The following is an 18,527-nucleotide window of genomic DNA, read 5'->3' on the forward strand; positions in this document are numbered from 1 at the left end:
TGATTTTTTTTTGTATGTGTCTCTGTCTGAACAGCCAGACTGAATTTCAAATAGTTTCTTTTGTCATTCAGGAAGTATTGCGTATTTAACATCACACAAAGTGTGCAATTTGGTCTCAAGCTGCGTCCGAACACACTAATTTCTGCTCTATCTTTCCTAATATAGCAAACTAAATGTGGTGAACACTTTGAGAACACTTCAGCAGGTTTTGGACAGTATATGCATGAATGCGTAAAAAACGCCTCTGTTCTCTCATGTGCTGCATGAGGGAGATGTCATGATGGACGTGAGCAGACCAAAAATTTCCAATTTTCCCATCCTCTTTCCCCACAATGACAGCTATTCTCAGTAGTTGCGTGAGAAAGTCTTTTGACATTGTGCTGAAGCTTACATCATTACCCATCCAATACTGACTACACCAGCGGCTCCCAAACTTTTCAGGTCAAGTACCACCTCCGATCAAATCAAAACATCCAAGTACCAGACATAATAATGTTCCTTTCGTTTCCATTAGCTTTGAATGCTGAAGAGCTGTGAGAAAGATACACATAATGCTGCATTCGGATTAATATCAATAATTCTGCAGCTCTGATAAATCAATGTTGATGTAAGACCCTTGACTGGCCGTTTGCAGATGTTTGGAAGGACCCTATATATACTTCATAATAATGACATCTAGAAAGGATTACAATGTATTTCTCTGAGTTAATATGCAAATTTTGCAGTCCAATTCAAACACATAAATAATAAATATAGCCTACTCTGGAATATGAGGTAATGTGACCAATCTGTCTTGAGGTGTTTGAAATAGACTGGTAATGTAATTGATGAGCTTCTGTGCTCAGAGTTGAGTGATGAATCTAGCATTGCAGAGTCAAAATGAAGGCCAATTTTAAAAGCATGAATTCATGAAATCAACCTGAGGTCAAATAGAATATCTCACCTTTTATATTGATTCCCATCTAGCATCTTGAACTAATAATGTTGGCTATGAAATAAGTTTTACATTTACAAAGCTATATTAAGCTAGTAAATAATTTAGAAACTAGAACTATAATATTGAACAAATTAATAATATATGACGTAAAATATTTAAAATGGTATAATAAACAATGTATAACATTAATCTACACACTATCATGCAAGAGGAGATGGTATGATTTGTTTTAAAGGAGACAGATGTAAAATTCATTTACTTTTTTAATCCTCACAAACACGTAAACGGTCTCAACTATCAAGCCATTTTGATTTTCTGAGAAATATGATGTCATACTGCTCAGGCTCCACCCACAACCGCTGACGGACTGTCCCGTATTAGCATATTTCCACCCTCAGCCAGTTGTACACTGTCCACCATTTTCTCTGCGCTTGAGCAGCTGTAGCAACAATAATGTCTTGTAAGCAATGCAGATGTTTTGTATTGTGACATAAAAGCGAAAAGAAGAGACTCCTGACATCAGAGCCACTGTCATTCAGGCAGGTTTTGCTAAAAATGTCAAACTCAAGGATGGATCAGTACCCACTTTTTGAGATCCAGCTGCACCTCCAGAAGAATCGCCTGTAAACTCTGATTTATAAACTGCTTTTTCTTTTCCACAGAAGAGCAAAAGCTCATTATCATTTGCACTTAAAAACGGGTTGTCGTGAACAAAGCTGTTTTTGACAACATAAAAACAGTGTTGTTTTACATGACCACTGAGGAATCTTAAAGATGTAAGACATTACACGAAGACCATAAAGTATCATATCAACTTGTGAAAAATGGGCATACAACGTCTCCTTTAAGGACATTTAAAAAAGTTTTTATCCAGCAAGGATGCATTAATTTGGTCAAAAGTAAGAGTATAATAAATAAATAAATGCAATTACAGCTAGATCTAGCTATAGAAGTTGAGAGGATAATTTATACCATAGTAATTAGGGGTGGAACATGAAAAAAACAACCACACACAGTTTGGCATGTATGTTTCTGTTGATGGATGCACATTCTGGCTTCCCAGTACATTACAAGAATAGTGATGAGGGAAAAAAAATAAATAAATAAAAAAAAATTGGACAAACCATTAGCTCTTGTTCAATGCAAATGCCGTATGCTGGAATATGAGCAGTCATTTTTTCCGTCATCTTGCTGACCTGAACAGCACACATTGATATCTGTGTTTAAACTAAACTCGTTTAAGCTTGTTTGAATGGCCAAATTCACACAAAAATTATGTCAAAATGCTCGTCTTGGTAAGTATCCTATAGAAGACACAGCGGCTGAATGTACTGTATCAGTGCATTCTCTTAAAGTGATGGCACTTTCTTAACATTAATCATACAGCAACAACAAGGAAATCACTCACTGCTCTTGTCTGAATAGCTTTTGTAACTTTAATAAAGATTAATCTTTAATTTATACAGTAAAATATGCAACGCTTTTTTACATTTGATTGCTTTATTCAGTTTTTGTACCTAAAAACTATTGTTAGACCTATCTAGAAAAACCAGAAAATTTATTTTATTTGTATCTTTACTCTATTGTATTTATTTGTGCTGTTGCTTGTGGTTAGACAGATTATTCTTATTTCTTTTATTTTTATTTGACAGTAGTTTTTCCCTAAACATAGCACATACCGAACCATACAGAAACCATTAATTCTGAAACCAAGATACAAACCAAACCATAAGTTGAAGCGTTCCACCCCTAACAGTAACGTATCATCATATAGTAATATATCACCCTAAAACCTCTTTATGTTACAGCACAAAAGCATTAAAGACATGACAGTTTGACTTTGAAATTATGTGTATTGTGAGAAGTGCAAATAATACAAATAAATTTGGCTTGGCTCGACTCATTCAGTCTCTTCTTACCTCAAGTGTTTCTCAAGAGTGTCCACCTGGTCATGCAAGGCTTTTGTGGAGTCCGTCTCTGGTCTGAGAAAGAGAGACAAGTAAAGAAGATCAAAGATCAGCCGTCTGAACACACACAGACCGCATTAATCGAAAGTCACTTTCAAGATTTTAACCTTCCGTTATCTAACAATGTCACCATGTCAGTGCTTTGGTATGTCAGTCATCCTAGCTTTTATATTTATTCTTTATCACAAAAAGTCATTATCCACCTTATTATTTCCGTAAGAGTGTGCTCGGCCATTTGTAAATTTTATGGGTCTGGCTTCCAGTCTCATCTGCATCCAGCTATTTTTAGCTGTACACAACAGCTCATTCTGTTGCTTAATGTTGCAAATTGGTGTCTTTTACCATGTTATTTTTAATGCATTATCTTAATTATGAATTACTGTACATTCTTCTCGATATTTTCCATTCGCAATCAAGAATAAGGTGGCCTCTATGAATACTCAAAACTTGTCTTCTATTCGACCACCAGACAAGGTCAATACACACTACAATAGCAAGGGGGCAGGTTAGCATGGTCCAGTTAGCATCTCCCTGCAGATGTTGCAACAACACCATCTGGACCAAAAAAGCATCTTTTTTTTCACAGAAAGTCATTCAAAAGTAGTTGTGACTACATGAAAATGTTTGCAACAATCAACTAAGCTAACATTTTGGTAAATTGCTTTACCAATTCATTCAAAGAGATTTTAGAAGCAGCGAAACAATATCTTTTAAAAGTGTGTTTTTTTTTTTTTTTTTTTTAGCTGTGCCCCTTGTGTGAACTTGAGCTGAAATCATGTACAATTCTGCTCGAGAGTCCGGTTGCCATGGAGATGATGTCTAAACCACAAAAAAAAATAAATAAATGAAAACTTGTTGCTGACAAAACTCTTAGATCTAAACTAAACTTGATATGACCGCAATATTTCCCCAGGCACTTTACAAGTTCAGACATTTACTAAAAAGGTCTTATATTTTCTTATAGTCTCAGTAATCCATTTCATATCCTCATCCCATATCTAGCATTCATAAACGCAAACACGTCAGTAGAAGCAAAAGATAACAAGAAGAGCTCTGGAAAAAAACGTAAAGCACTGATCCCTGGACAACAATGTGTGTGAAAACACATTAGGGTTTTCCAAAGGTACAAAGAGATTATACAACAACAGACTGACTGAAAGTGAGAACGAGAAAGAGGCAGATGGCATTTGTAGAACGTACCAAAATTGCTTTTAGCATAACAATGTCAAACTCTCAGGATAAAACTGATGCCAAATTTTGCGTATCGCATTATTTTCAGCGTAAGTGTGTTATTTTGTTGCCCCACGAGAGACTCAAGTGCTAGAAAAACAACTAACACTTGATCTGCAGTCCAAATTTATATTTAATATCAACGTGTGTGGTCGAGTGACAGGCCTCTCAGTCTCCAGACATCTAAAGGCAGCAGGAATATAATAAGAAATGCTGAGAGGTTTTGAGGGTTCACACTTTGAAGGCAGACAGACACATGCTGTGCTAATAATGAGCTAATCAGGGGCTTACTGGCAACTGTGCACGCATGTGCTAATTGTGTGTGTTTGACAGGGCTTTGTGACAGCAGTGCCTGAACAAGTTTTGAAGTTGAGGGGCCAGTTTTAATGACCAGCTTTGCAACCGCTTTGTATGAAGTGTCTTTAATTACTATGTGCTAACATTTAAATTAATCATCTGATACAATTCACTTATTGTATACATACATGCTTTTGTGTTGTACTTATAGTTTAAAAATACCTGCATGTAATTATATCTGTAATTCATTTCTGTAATTAGGGGTTCAAGTGCGTAACTGAAAGTGAGTGCTGAAACCCTACTGTAATTGTTAGAATTGTATTGTTAGAAGGTTATGGATCAGCGATCTCCATGTAAAACTGATCGTGCAGACCAAACCGTAAGTCGTAGAGACTTGAAACTTGGGAGGGATGTTAGTACTCAGACCGCCGTCAACTTGACCCAAGCTCGTCCCAGTCGGCCCAACGGGGTCGCTACAGCGATCAAAAGTTTGAAATCATTAATAACTCATAAATTGTCAGACACAGGCTCAAGTGTTTTATGTCGTTGGAATCCTTGGCTCATGCCGGACAAAACGCACACCTCAGATTCGATTGTGAGATTTTGACTTTTGCAAACTAGTCCTAGGTTTTTCACCCAATTGCAACCAAACCACTGCAGAAAGATTCTCTGGAGAGTAAATATCATTAATTATCAAAAAAAAGTTGAACTTTCGACTCAACGTCGCAAAGGGGCGCCAAAATGTTTGAAAGGGATGGGACCACTTTTAGTAAAATGCCTATAACTCCTGAACGGAATGAGATATCCCTGCCAAACTCATAACACTTATGTAAGAACTCAATCTGACCTCACAGTAAAAAAATAAAATAAATAAATAATAATAATAATAATAATAATATCATGGAGCTTGGCCACTTGGTGGCGCTATAAGAGGGAAAAAACATAAATGGCTGTAACAGCGCAACTATTTGTCCCATCAACATGAAAATCGCTGTGGATGGTCTTGGTCCGAGGTGCCACAAGTGTCTACAAGGACATTTGCGCATCTCAAAAAACATGGCTGCCTTGGGATCACATTTTTCAAGGTTGTAAGTGATTGTACGTCACACGGTTTTTCACACATATGCGCGATATTCGTATCATACAGTAGAACTACCCATTCTGGACAACTCTGCCTCTAAAACCACCACTGTCAATCAAATCATTTGTTAAATGATTGAGAAGATGTCAAAAAACTACTTTTGTGAACTAGTCCTAGGTTTTTCACTCAATCTGGGAAAAACTGCAGTCCAATTTTTTCACTCAAACTTTTTTCAGACAATAATTATCAAAAAATGTTTAAATATATACTTTGGGAGGCTATAATAGGGTTGAAAAGGGGCCTGTCCAAATTTACCCCAAATCTTATAAAGCCTGAAGAAAAACTCAAAACTTCATAAAACCTGCTGAGCACATGAGATGGGTGATTCTAAACAAGCATGCAAAGTTTTACGGAGATCAGACCACAGCTGGCGTTATAATAATCAGAAACTTTAAAGAAACATATTTCTATGGCAAAGTACCTGTATTTGCCAAAAATGCTTGATTTGAGTGGTTACAGGATTGCTAAACAATGTCTTTTTCCGTATTTGCTTAAAAGCCTTAAATCACTTGAATCCTAGTAATAGCTGCTTGCATAGACATTTAAATCTATAATTATACTGTTAACACAACCCCTACTCCTTAAACAGATGTTTCACCCAAAAAAGAAAATTCTGTCATTAATTACTCATGCTCATGACATTTCAAACCCGTAAGATCTTTGTTTATCTTCAGAACACAAATTAAGATATTTTTGATGTAATTCGTGAGCTTTCTGACCCTGCATAAACAGCAACAGTACCGCCAAGTTCAAAGCCCAGAAAGGTAGTAAGCACATCGGTAAAATAGTCTGTGACATCAGTGGTTCAACGTAATACTCTTGATATTGCCGGCAGACGGAGACTAAGGGGAGAAGACTTGTTGAATAAAGTTTCATTTAAAAAAAAAAAAAAAAGTTACATAAAATTGCTGTCCAACCACAGATGTCACATGGACTATTTTGCCAATGGGCTTACTTCGTTTATGGGTCCAGGAACATTTCAGTTACACTGCTGTCTATTTGATTTCATCAAAAATATCTTGTTTTCTAAAGATGAGCAAAGGTCTTATGGGTTCTGAACGACTATTAGGAGACGGATTAGGAGAGTCTTTTCACTTTTAGGTGAACTATCCTTTTATCCCACCATCAAATGTAGACATAACACTAAACTGGTCCCAAAACTTAGATGTATCCCACCCCAATAGCAGCAAATGATTTGCAATACAAATTTATATATATATATAGCTTATTTTTATCATTTTAAATATTAAAAATAATGAAACATTTTTACTATAAATAAAACACTGTTAAATAAAATTACAAATTAGAATTTTGTTAAAATTAAAATAAAGGTCCATTAAAAACATACACCACCATTTACATTCACCATTTTACATACACCACAAAGTGCACTTGTTCAAGCATTTACTTGAAGCTAAAATTTAAATTCAAAAACATTTAAATGTGATCAGTTTAAAGGGACAGTTCACCCAAAAATGAAAATTTTAAATGTTTGTCTGCTTACCCCAAGGGCACCCAAGATGTAGGTGACTTTGTTTCTTCAGTAGAACACAAACAAAGATTTTTAAATTAAACTGTCAGTCATATAATGACAGTCAATGGGATCCACAGCTTTGAGAGTCAAAAAACCAAATTAAACCCTGCGGCTCGTGACGATACATTGAGGTGTTAAAGGAGAAGTCCACTTCCAGAACAACAATTTACTCACCACCTTGTCATCCAAGATGTTCATGTCTTTCTGTCGTAAAGAAATTATGTTTTTTGGGGAAAGCATATCAGGATTTTTCTGCATATAATGGACTTCACTGGTGCCCCAAATTTGAACTTCCATGTAGTTTAAATGCAGCTTCAAAGGGCTCTAAACGATCCCAGCCGAGGAAGAAGGGTCTTATCTAGTGAAACGATCGGTCATTGTTTTTGAAAAATAATTTTTTTTATACTTTTTAAGCACAAAAGCTCGCACGCTCAGGACAGTTGGACATTGTGGTGGTAAAAAAATTGGTATAAATACTGTTGTCACAAGCCGCAGGGTTCAATTTGGTTTTGTCTATGTATGTTTTTTTTGACTCTTAAAGCCACTGTATAACTGACAGACTACACGGTTTGATTTAAAAATCTTCGTTTGTGTTCTACAAAGTCACCTACATCCTGGATGCCCTGGGGGCAAGCAGATAAACATCAAATTTTCATTTCTGGGTGAACTATCCCTTTAATGCATCCTTGCATTTCTAGCAAAAGAAAAAATTACTAACCTCAAACTTTTAAATGGTAGTGCATGATATTACCATAACAATTTAGAGTGAAAAGCTGAATCAAATATTGTTTCCAGTTGTGTGAGCTCACCCATATCCTCTTTGTGGTAGACATTCAAGTATATCGTAGCAGAGTGCGAGCTGGTCATCTCTCTCACAGCTGTAGATACACTCTAACGCCACAGTCATAAGCTGATCAGAATCTCCAATAACTTTTGGATGACACTGCAAGCAAACAAACACATAAGAGTAAAATTATTGGCAAAAACTAGTAAAGAACTGACCTACATAGCAATTTCAAGGGTCATTGGCTTATTTTAACGTCTTTATGATGCTCAAAAGTGCTGTACAGGGAGGTTTTGAAACAATCAACTTGTAAGCCTATATAACAGAACATAACTTTGTATATATGACCTTCATATTGTGTTAATACAGAGCCATTTCATCGCATCTCATCTCAGACTATAGTAACTCACGCACAGATGCACACCCAAGCACACTAAAAATCATGTTAGTGTGGATTAGATTGGATTTCATTTCACACAACATTGAACGTGTGAGGCTGATTTACAGACACACACAAACACAGAAAGAAACACAAACACACATGTGCAATCTCATACACCTGATTTCTCTCCAACCGCTTTTATTAATTTCCTGTGAGGGAAATTGATGCCTCAGATGTGTAAGCAGGTCATAAATTTTTATCATGGCCTTGTGAGACAGCGTGTACGTGTGTGTGTGTCTGAAGGTCTTTTGTGGCTTTAGACTCGGAATTGGAATAGCTCTTCCTCTAATCATTTCACTGCATGCCTCTTATATGAGTGTATCTGTGTGTGTGACATTAAATTTCTTACATTTATTCATTTAGTAGCCGCTTTTATCCAAAGCGACTTATAAATGAGGAAAAGCGCAAGCAATTTATCATGAACGAGCAACAACATTGGTAGTGCCACACCACTGAATTTTTAAAAGTAAATCAGACCAGTACAGAATAATGTGACTTGTGTACTTGTTCTGTTATATTCGTGAGGTGCAAATTGTCGTCACAGCTCATACATAGACCAAAAATGTCTGAAGTAAAAAAAAAGTTTCCAAATTGTGTCTATTAGGAATGGGAAGTACCTATAATTATGGTATTATGATATCAGGGATTATGGTACAGTATCAGCACATCCTTGTAAGAGTTTTTGTGTTGATGTCCTTGCCAAATTTGTGAGTTAAATTTGACAAAAACTCTCCCAAAATTGGAAAATATGATTTCCACGATGCGGAAAACACAGATGTAAATGTGGAATCCAGTCATAAAAATGGAATTTACTGTATAACATGGAATGTCATGGAATTTGCCAAATTTTGAATGAATAAATTAAAAGGCCAGTACACAAATTAAGTGATATGGACTGCTGTCTGTGAATATTAAGCTGCAAAACTACTATTTAAATATGAATCCTGCATGTCTCTGTGTGAATGAATGGCGCAAATGCACACGTTTCTTTTCTTTTGAGAAAAAACACTGTCATATCATATACAAACAGACACTTAAAGGTCTTTACAGCAACCCGTCAAAATAAAAAACTTTTAAAAAAAGTTAAACTTAGACTGTGACAGAAATATATGACTTAATGTAATGATACAGTAGTAATACTTCTAATAAAACAATTATTTTTAAAATATATATATATTTTTTTAAGGAATATTTACCAGAAAAATTATGTCCCAGAAAATTGTAAATACACAACACAGTGTTTCTTAAAAATCAATCAATCAATCAATCAATCAATAAAATAATAATAATCAAATAAATAATTAAATAAACAATCAAGTAATTAGAGACACTTTTGATTATTAAAATTTAATGAATCCATAGATTCGATTTAATAGATTTAATGAATCCAGTAGACCCCAGAAATTTAATGTAAAACACAGAATTTGGTAAAAATAAAACTGATGAGAGGAAAAAAAAAAAGAAATTTCATACAGCCTTAATATTTTAAATTTTTGTTAAACTTTTTAAAAATTGCAGTTAAATTATGTACGTTTCATGACTTGGATTAATATTTTTAATTTAACCATTAACACATTCTAGAAAATTGAAAATTGACAAAAGCAGAATACAAAAAATAAAAATAGGAAAAAAAAAAAAAAAAAAACAGCTTTTGGAAAAAAAATGAATTTGGTGAAAGAAGTGGCTTTCTATATAAAATAGGATGAAAGTTGGGTAATTATATACAGAATAACAAAAACATTTATTTATTGCATAATAGAAAAACTAGTGCTGTCAAACGATTTATCCAAAAGTTTTTTGTGTACATAATATATGTGTGCGCACTGTGTATATTTATGTATATATAAATACACATACATACATGTATATATATATTTTTTTAAATTTGTGTTTACATATTAAATATATTTAAAAATAATACAAATTATATGAATATAAATATATGCATGTAAATATTTTCAGAATATATACTGTATGTGTGTGTCTTCATATATGCATAATAAATATACACAGTATAAACAAAACATTTATTTTGGATGAGATTAATTGCGATTAATCTTTTGACAGCACTAATAAGAAACCTTTCTTACAACATCTTGTAAAATATTTATTTGAGGAAATACAGGGATTTCCTCAATTGGAAAACTGAAAAATATATTAAATAATTTAAAAAGAAGCTTAAAAACATGTAAAATTTATTTATATTAAATACGTATTATGAATTACTATTATACAAAGCTTTCTTAAATATTTAAATATTTTATAATAGCTTAATAATAATAAAACTGTACACGTGCGTGGTTTGGCTTACATCTGGCTTTGAGTGCTGGAAGATTTTGAGTGGGAGTGCAAGATCATCTTTGGCAAGGGTGACCAGATATTCTCTGAGCATAGCGGAGGCAGAGCCCACCCGCTGTCCTTCACAGCGGTGCAAAAAAGGGACCATCCACTGGAATGAATTCCTCACATATCGATCCTCGCTGGACTAAAACAGAGAGAAATCATGAAATACAACAGAGTCGGTAAATGACAGCATCTTCTGTTTAGAAACACAACAGAGCAGTTTTAAAGGAACAGTTCATGTTGTTCCAAACCCACACGGCTTTCTTTCATTAAACACAAAACCAGTAATTCCAAAAAATTACAGTTTTTCCAATTACAATAAGACGTGAGTCTCAAAAAAAGCTTCAAAAAGAATATCCTTTTACATGAAGACATCATTCAGATCCTTTTTGAAGCAGTTTTTAATCTTCTTTCATGTTCCACAGAAGAAAGCAAGTCTGGAACAACATGAGGGTGAGTAAAAGCTGACAGAACGCTCATTTCTTATTGAACTGAGTGTTCCCTCAGAAAAAAACGAAAAGCATCACTAGTAAACAGATGCTAAGATGGCGATTCACCCACTCACAGCATTTCCCCTTAAATGAGCAAATGAGTATTAAATCATTTTTAATGAAAGCATTGAATCCAAACAAGCCCGCTGGATGTGCTTACTGCAGTCGTAATGAGACCACCCCTGTAAACACAAATCTACAGTACACACACAGATCTATCATTTTCACCAGTGCTCCTCTATATAAAGAGCTTGCTAAATATACAGTATGTATGACTGCTGAGCCAACCAGCGGTGATATGAGGTGTTCACAGTGCAGCTATTGGCGCTTCAGACAAGAATAAAACATTATACTATGTCAGTACTACATACAGACTGCGGTGATGAATGTGAACATAATAATACACGTGTTGAAGGAGGCTGTAGACAGCAAAACAAAGAGAGCACAGCCTCAAAACATACATTTTTCATGAGGAGGCGGAGCTTGTCGATGTCCCTGAGCTGCTGCAGCTCCTTTAGTGTGAGACTCAGGTCACATGACGTCTCGTACACCAGTGTCTCCATGGTAACCAGGTCGTCGCACAGCACCTCCAGCCCAGGAATGTTCTGCTCTTTTCCCAGACGCACCAGAGACAGGGCACAATCAACCTGTGTGGACCAATCAGAAAGCTTAAGAAAGCTAATAGAGACGCACAACATAAATGACTAACACACATCAAACAAGACAGTTTTTAGGAACTGGAATGGGATTTCTGCCAGGAAATGCAAAAAGTAGAGATGTACATTAAAATATATTACACACATACAGTATTTTAATGTATAAATAAAGGCAATAAAAGAAAATTTTAATTTAATTATATACACACATGTACATATATGAACACATACACACATTCCAAAATAACAAAATAAATAAATAAATAAACTAAAATTAATCTTGAATTTCACTGAACTTTGCCTCTATGAAGACGCCTAAACAAAATAAGATTGTAATAATAATGCAATTATATTTAACAATAAATTATATATATACACACACACAAATCAAAAATCAAAAATAAATTTATATACAATCCAAAATTACTAAAATGACAAAAAACACAGACTTAGGGAAATTACTTAAAACTATATAAAAATAAAAATATAAATTAATAATAATAATAATAATAATAATAATAATAATAATATATTATACACACACACACATACATATACACATACATATATACACATAATATATATATACATATATACATACATATATACATATACATATATATATATATATATATATATATATATATATATATATATATATACACACACACATATACATACATACATACATATATATATATATATATATATATACATACACACACACACACACACACACACATATATATATATATATATATATATATATATACACACATATACATATACATATACATATACATATACATATACATATACATATACATATACATATACATATACATATACATATACATATACATATATATATATATATATATATATATATATATATATATATATATATATATATATATATATATATATATATATATATATACACATATACATATACATACATATACATACATATATATATATATATATATATATATATATATATAAATAATCAAAAACTACTAAGATAACAAAAAACACACACAGACACTTAGGAAAATTACTTAAAGAAAACAACTTAAAACTTGTATTTTTTTAATATATAACTGAAATATATATTTGATATATAACATTTTACTGAACTTTGCCTCTATGAAGATACCTAAAAAAATCATAATAATGTAATAACAATTAATTATATATTACACATGTACACACACACACACAAATCACAAATAAAAATAAATTATATATAAATCAAAAATTACTAAAATAACAACAACAAAAACACACACGAAAATTACTTAATGAAAACGACTTAAAATATAAAATATAAAAATGTGTGTATAAATGAATAATGTATCAATTAAATTTATAGCTAGTTATATCTATAGCTAATTAATAGCTAGCAATTAGTTATATAATTAATTGTATTTTTTTTATATAACTTAAATTACTCTTGAATTTTACAATTGAACGTTCAGTTGATAGATCGATAGATCAACAGACAGAGAGATAGACAGATAATGTTGTTTGTTTGTTTGAGTAACAAAAAAAAACAAAAAAAAAAAAAACATTAAATCCATTGTATAAAATCAAGTGAAAATCTGATTTTATAAAAACTGTCGGATCACATCAAACAGAGATGCAAAAATACAAAGAACTGACAATAAAAACTAAAGAATACTACAAGTAAAAATCCCCTAACAAATGCTTAAAAAGTAGAACCAGTCGATGAAATCCCCCCCGCCACAGCGGCCCATCAATACAGTTCACATCATGAGCCGACGATTGGTATTCCACTACCAGTTGACAGGCAGAGCATGGAGCCAATCAATAGTTGATGCCTGCGTAGAGGAAATGATTGCTGCTGTTTTCTCACCTGGTAGGAACCGAAACCCTTGACATTGGAGTTAACAAGAGCCAAACACCTATGGAGCAATGCTCCCTTCACAACAACACCATACAAGCAGTGCTGCTTAACACAACACTAAATCAGGATCAAAAGCTGTACATGTATTTGCCTTGCAAACAAATAATTGCAAACAGCACAAACTTGTTTACGCACACCTGGCTTTGGTTGAACAGAAGTATTGATCTCTATATGCACAAACATTTCTCCATGTTCTTGACCGTTCTTCCCTTCTCTCTAAGGACCAAACAGGCAGGCAGAACTCAGATGAACAGATCTCACACCCTTTTATTCGACTAGATTTCTTTCAATCTGCTCCTAGGTGCTGCCCGTCCACCTTCTCTTACTTCACATGTCAGACTCTCTCAGAGCAGCCCTTTCTCCTTGCTTTAACCTCTGTCCTGACAGTGATGTCTCTCCTGCTCTGCAGCACTTCCTGAAACAGGCTGTGCCAACAGTTGAGTGATAGCAGCTGTCATAATGGTCATATCCAGTGAGGACAAAAAGTTTGAGGCTAGTCATACAGCTAAATTCAAATTCTTGTCCAAAAGAGTGTTTACTTGAATTTAGGCTTTGTTTGGAATAACTAATTCTTCAAGTGCAATGCCTACCAAAACATTTAGACTCTAATGATTTTCAAACTTAAAAAACATTATTGAAAATATTGCTTAGTAGATGACCTTTGTAGAATTTATGCACATATTACTGTAGAAAGTGCTTATGAATACACAACAAAAGACAAGCTGTAATTAAAGCGAAAGAGGACAAAAAAAAAAATGGTAAGATATTTTAAAATGCATGTTCATTTTTCAATTTAACTGCACTCAAATTTGATGCTATTTATAATGGCAAAGAAGTACTAAATCAGAAGAATGCAAATTAGAAGCATATTAAATAGGGGTCTCAGACTTTTGGACCCCACTGTAATTGCAGCTTTTAGTAAAATAAAAAGCCTTTGCTGAATTGTGGGCTTTTTTTTGGTGTTTCTTTTAGAGATGTTTTTTTGGGGGATATGCATGTTCAAACAGCAGAAGAAAGAAAGAAAGAAAGAAAGAAAGAAAGGATGGACGGAAGACGGGAAACAAAATAGGAAAGGAAGAAAGGAAGAAAAGCAAGAAAGAACAAAAGAAAGAAATGACGATGGATAAAAGGAGGGAAACGAAATAGGAAAGGAAGGAAGAAAAGCTAGAAAGAAAGAAAGAAAGAAAGAAAGAAAGAAAGAAAGAAAGAAAGAAAGAAAGAAAGAAAGAGAAAGAAAGAAAGAAACAAACAAACAAACAAAGAAAAAGATGATGATGGATGGATGGATGGATAGTAAGAAAAGAAGGAACAAAAGTAGGAAAGATAGAGAGCAAGAAAGACAGACAGACAGACAGACAGACAGACAGACAGAAAGAAAAAGAAAGAAAGAAAGAAAGAAAGGATGGACAGAACACAGGAAACAAAATAGGAAAGGAAGAAAGGAAGAAAAGCAAGAAAGAACGAAAGAACGAAAGAAAGAAATGACGATGGATGAAAGGAGGAAAACGAAATAGGAAAGGAAGGAAGAAAAGCTAGAAAGAAAGAAAGAAAGAAAGAAAGAAAGAAAGAAAGAAAAAGATGATGATTGATGGATGATGGATGGTAAGAAAAGAAGGAACAAAAGTAAGAAAGATAGAAAGCAAGAAAGACAGACAGACAGACAGACAGACAGAAAGAAAGAAAGACAGAAAGAAAGAAAGAAACAAACAAACAAACAAAGAAACAAAGAAAGACAGAAAAAGATGATAATGGTGGATGGAAAGTAAGAAAAGAAGGAACAAAAGTAAGAAAGATAGAAAGCAAGAAAGACAGACAGACAGAAAGAAAGAAAGAAAGAAAGAAAGAAAGAAAGAAAGAAAGAAAGAAAGAAAGAAAGAAAGAAAGAAAGAAAGAAAGAAAGAAAGAAAGAAAGAAAGAAAGAAAGAAAGAAAGAAAGAAAGAAAGAAAGAAAGAAAGAAACAAACAAACAAAGAAACAAAGAAAGAAAGAAAAAGATGATGATGGTGGATGGAAAGTAAGAAAAGAAGGAACAAAAGTAGGAAAGAAAGAAAGAAAGAAAGAAAGAAAGAAAGAAAAAGAAAGAAAGAAAGAAAGAAAGAAAGAAGGACTGATAGACGGCAGGCAGGAAACAAAACAGGAAAGAAAGGAAGAAAAGCTAGAAAGAAAAAGAAAGGATGGATGGATGGAAAGTAAGAAAAGGAGGAATAAAAGTAGGAAAGAAAGAAAGAAAGAAAGAAAGAAAGAAAAAGAAAGAAAGAAAGAGAAGATGAATGGATGGAAGGCGGGGAACAAAATAAGGAAGGAAGGAAGGAAGAAAAGCTAGAAAGAAAAAGAAAAGAAAAAGAAAAAGATGATGGATGATGGAAAGTAAGAAAAGAAGGAACAAAAGTAGGAAAGATAGAAAGCAAGAAAGAAAGACAGACAGAAAGCAAGAAAGAAAAAGAAAGAAAGAAAGAAAGAAAGAAAGAAAGAAGACAGACAGCAGGTGGAAACAAAATAGGAAAGGAAGAAAAGCTAAAAAGAAAGAAAAAAGAGAAAAAGAAAGCAAGAAAGAAAAAAGAAAGCAAAAAAAGACAAAGAAAGCAACAAAGAAAATGCATGCAAGCAAGAAAGAAAGAAAGAAATGATGAATGGATGGAAGGAGGGAAATGAAATAGTAAAGTAAGGAAGAAAAAGAAAAAGAAAAAGATGGATGAATGGATGGATGGATGGATGGATGGATGGAAAGCAGGAAAAGAAGAAACAAAAGTAGGAAAGATAAGCAAAAAAAAGCAAGAAAAAAGAGAAAGAAAGCAAGAAAGAAAGATGACAGATGGATGGAAGGAGTGAAAAGAAGTAGAAAAAGAAGTAAAGAGAATACGAAATAGAGAAAGGATGGATGGAAGATGGAAAAGTAGTGAAGAAAACAAGAAAGAAAAAAGAAAGAGAAAAATAAAGAAAAGATGGATGGACAGAAGGAAGGAAAGCACGAAAAAAAAAGACAAAGAGAAACAGAAAGATAGCCAAAAGAAAACAACGGAAGAAAAGACAAACAGAGAGAGGGGTTCAGAAGCTCTTCAGTCTGGTCTCATAATGGTTCAGATCTCTCTCCATTAAGAGAGCTCACAGTGGACAGATGCAGTGTTATCTAGCTCCACATTTGATCTCACAACACTAACAGCCCTCTGGGACAGCAGTAACTGTCACTCTGGAAGGAAGCAAATCTTCTGTGAGTCAGATGTGCAGCTGTATGTGTATCTGAGGAAGTTGTTTGTTTTTCACCCAGGTAAGGTGTCACTCAAGCGCAAGTGCAAAAGAAAACGATGTGCTTTGATACGTGTTTGAGTGTCAGCATCTGTCAGTGTGCGCACTTGTGTACCTGGCGGGAATTGCTCTCTATGTCCTGTGCCCTGGTCAGGTACCACTCAGTCAGCAGTGTGATGGAGGGTTTGGCACTACGAAACCTCTCTAGTTCTGGTTGTTCCTCATATAAGAAGTGACAGTCATCTGCTGGGTTGGGCTCCACCACTCGTCTAAAGAAAAGAACACACACAGTCATCAGTGGCAAACAGAGACTTCAACTACCACAAGCACCAGTGTGATCTTACCTGCACTCAGGAACTTCACACCAATCCAGATCTCTGTGTCGGCTCTCCTCCCAAGGAATGAAAGACAAATTGCCCTTCTTATCCACACTAGAAAGAAAGAAAGAAAGAAAGAAAGAAAGAAAAATTCTTGGTCAAAATAGAAAATTCTGGACACCAACAACTAACAACCTAACTAAAAAAAGTTTTGGTGTTTATTCAAAGTAAACAGAAACTTCAACAGATCAAAACAAGCCACTAACTAATTAACTAACTTTTTTCCTGTCATTTCAAAGATGACCAAAATAACAAGTGCATAACTAATCAACAAACAACCTAACAAACAATTTATCCACAACCTTGGTGTCTTTTCAAAGAAAACGGAAACTTAAGTAGATCAAAACAAGCCACTAACTAAAATTACCAATGTCCTTTCAAAGACAGATGAAACTTCAAGCCATTAACTAATCAATCAACCAACAAACAACCTAACTAAAAAAAGAACTAACCACAATTTTTGTTTTGTTTTTTAAATAACAAAACAAGCCACTAATTACCTAAAGTTATTGGTGTAATATCAAGGACAACTGAAAGAGCAAGCTCATAACTAAACCAACCAACAAACTACCTAAACAAGGCTACTGAAAGAGCAAGCCAGTAACTAACAAATCACCCAACAAACAATCTAACTAAAAAGTAAACAAAAAAAAACACCAAAAATTGAAATGTCAATAGATCAAAACAAGCAACTAATTAACCAAAATTATTATTGTCGTTTCAAAGACAACTAAAATAGCAAGCCCATAACTAACAAACCAACAAACTAACTAACAAACAAACAAACAAACAACCTAAACAACAAACTAACCACAGGTTTTGTGTCTTTTCTAAGACAACTTAAACTTCAACAGATCAAAACAAGCCACTAACTAAATAAAATTACTGGTGTCCTTTTTAAAAACAACCAAAAGAGCAAGTCAGTAATTAACCAACCACCCAACAAACAACCTAACTAAAAAGATAATAAATAAATAAAAAACATCAAAAATTGTGATAAAGTTTATTATTATTATTATTATTATTATTATTATTATTATTATTATTAAGAAAACTAAAACTTCAATAGATCAAAACAAGCTTGCAACTTAAATGACCAGTGTCTTTTCAAGAACAACTGAAACAGTAAACCACTAACTAACCAACCAACAACCT

At 33.7% G+C, this 18,527-nt stretch overlaps 1 protein-coding gene across 1 annotated transcript in view; it reads right to left on the minus strand.

The window, feature by feature from the left end:
• Nucleotides 1-18,527, minus strand: part of nbas (NBAS subunit of NRZ tethering complex) — a 218,895-nt gene that overhangs the window by 155,849 nt on the left and 44,519 nt on the right. The window contains 6 exon segments of the mRNA XM_051138331.1: nt 2,857-2,919; nt 7,916-8,049; nt 10,644-10,817; nt 11,628-11,813; nt 17,111-17,264; nt 17,340-17,426. Of these exon segments, the coding sequence (XP_050994288.1) occupies nt 2,857-2,919; nt 7,916-8,049; nt 10,644-10,817; nt 11,628-11,813; nt 17,111-17,264; nt 17,340-17,426 (798 nt within the window).

This window comes from Labeo rohita, chromosome 20, assembly GCF_022985175.1.
Source record: "Labeo rohita strain BAU-BD-2019 chromosome 20, IGBB_LRoh.1.0, whole genome shotgun sequence".
Lineage (NCBI taxonomy): Eukaryota > Metazoa > Chordata > Actinopteri > Cypriniformes > Cyprinidae > Labeo > Labeo rohita.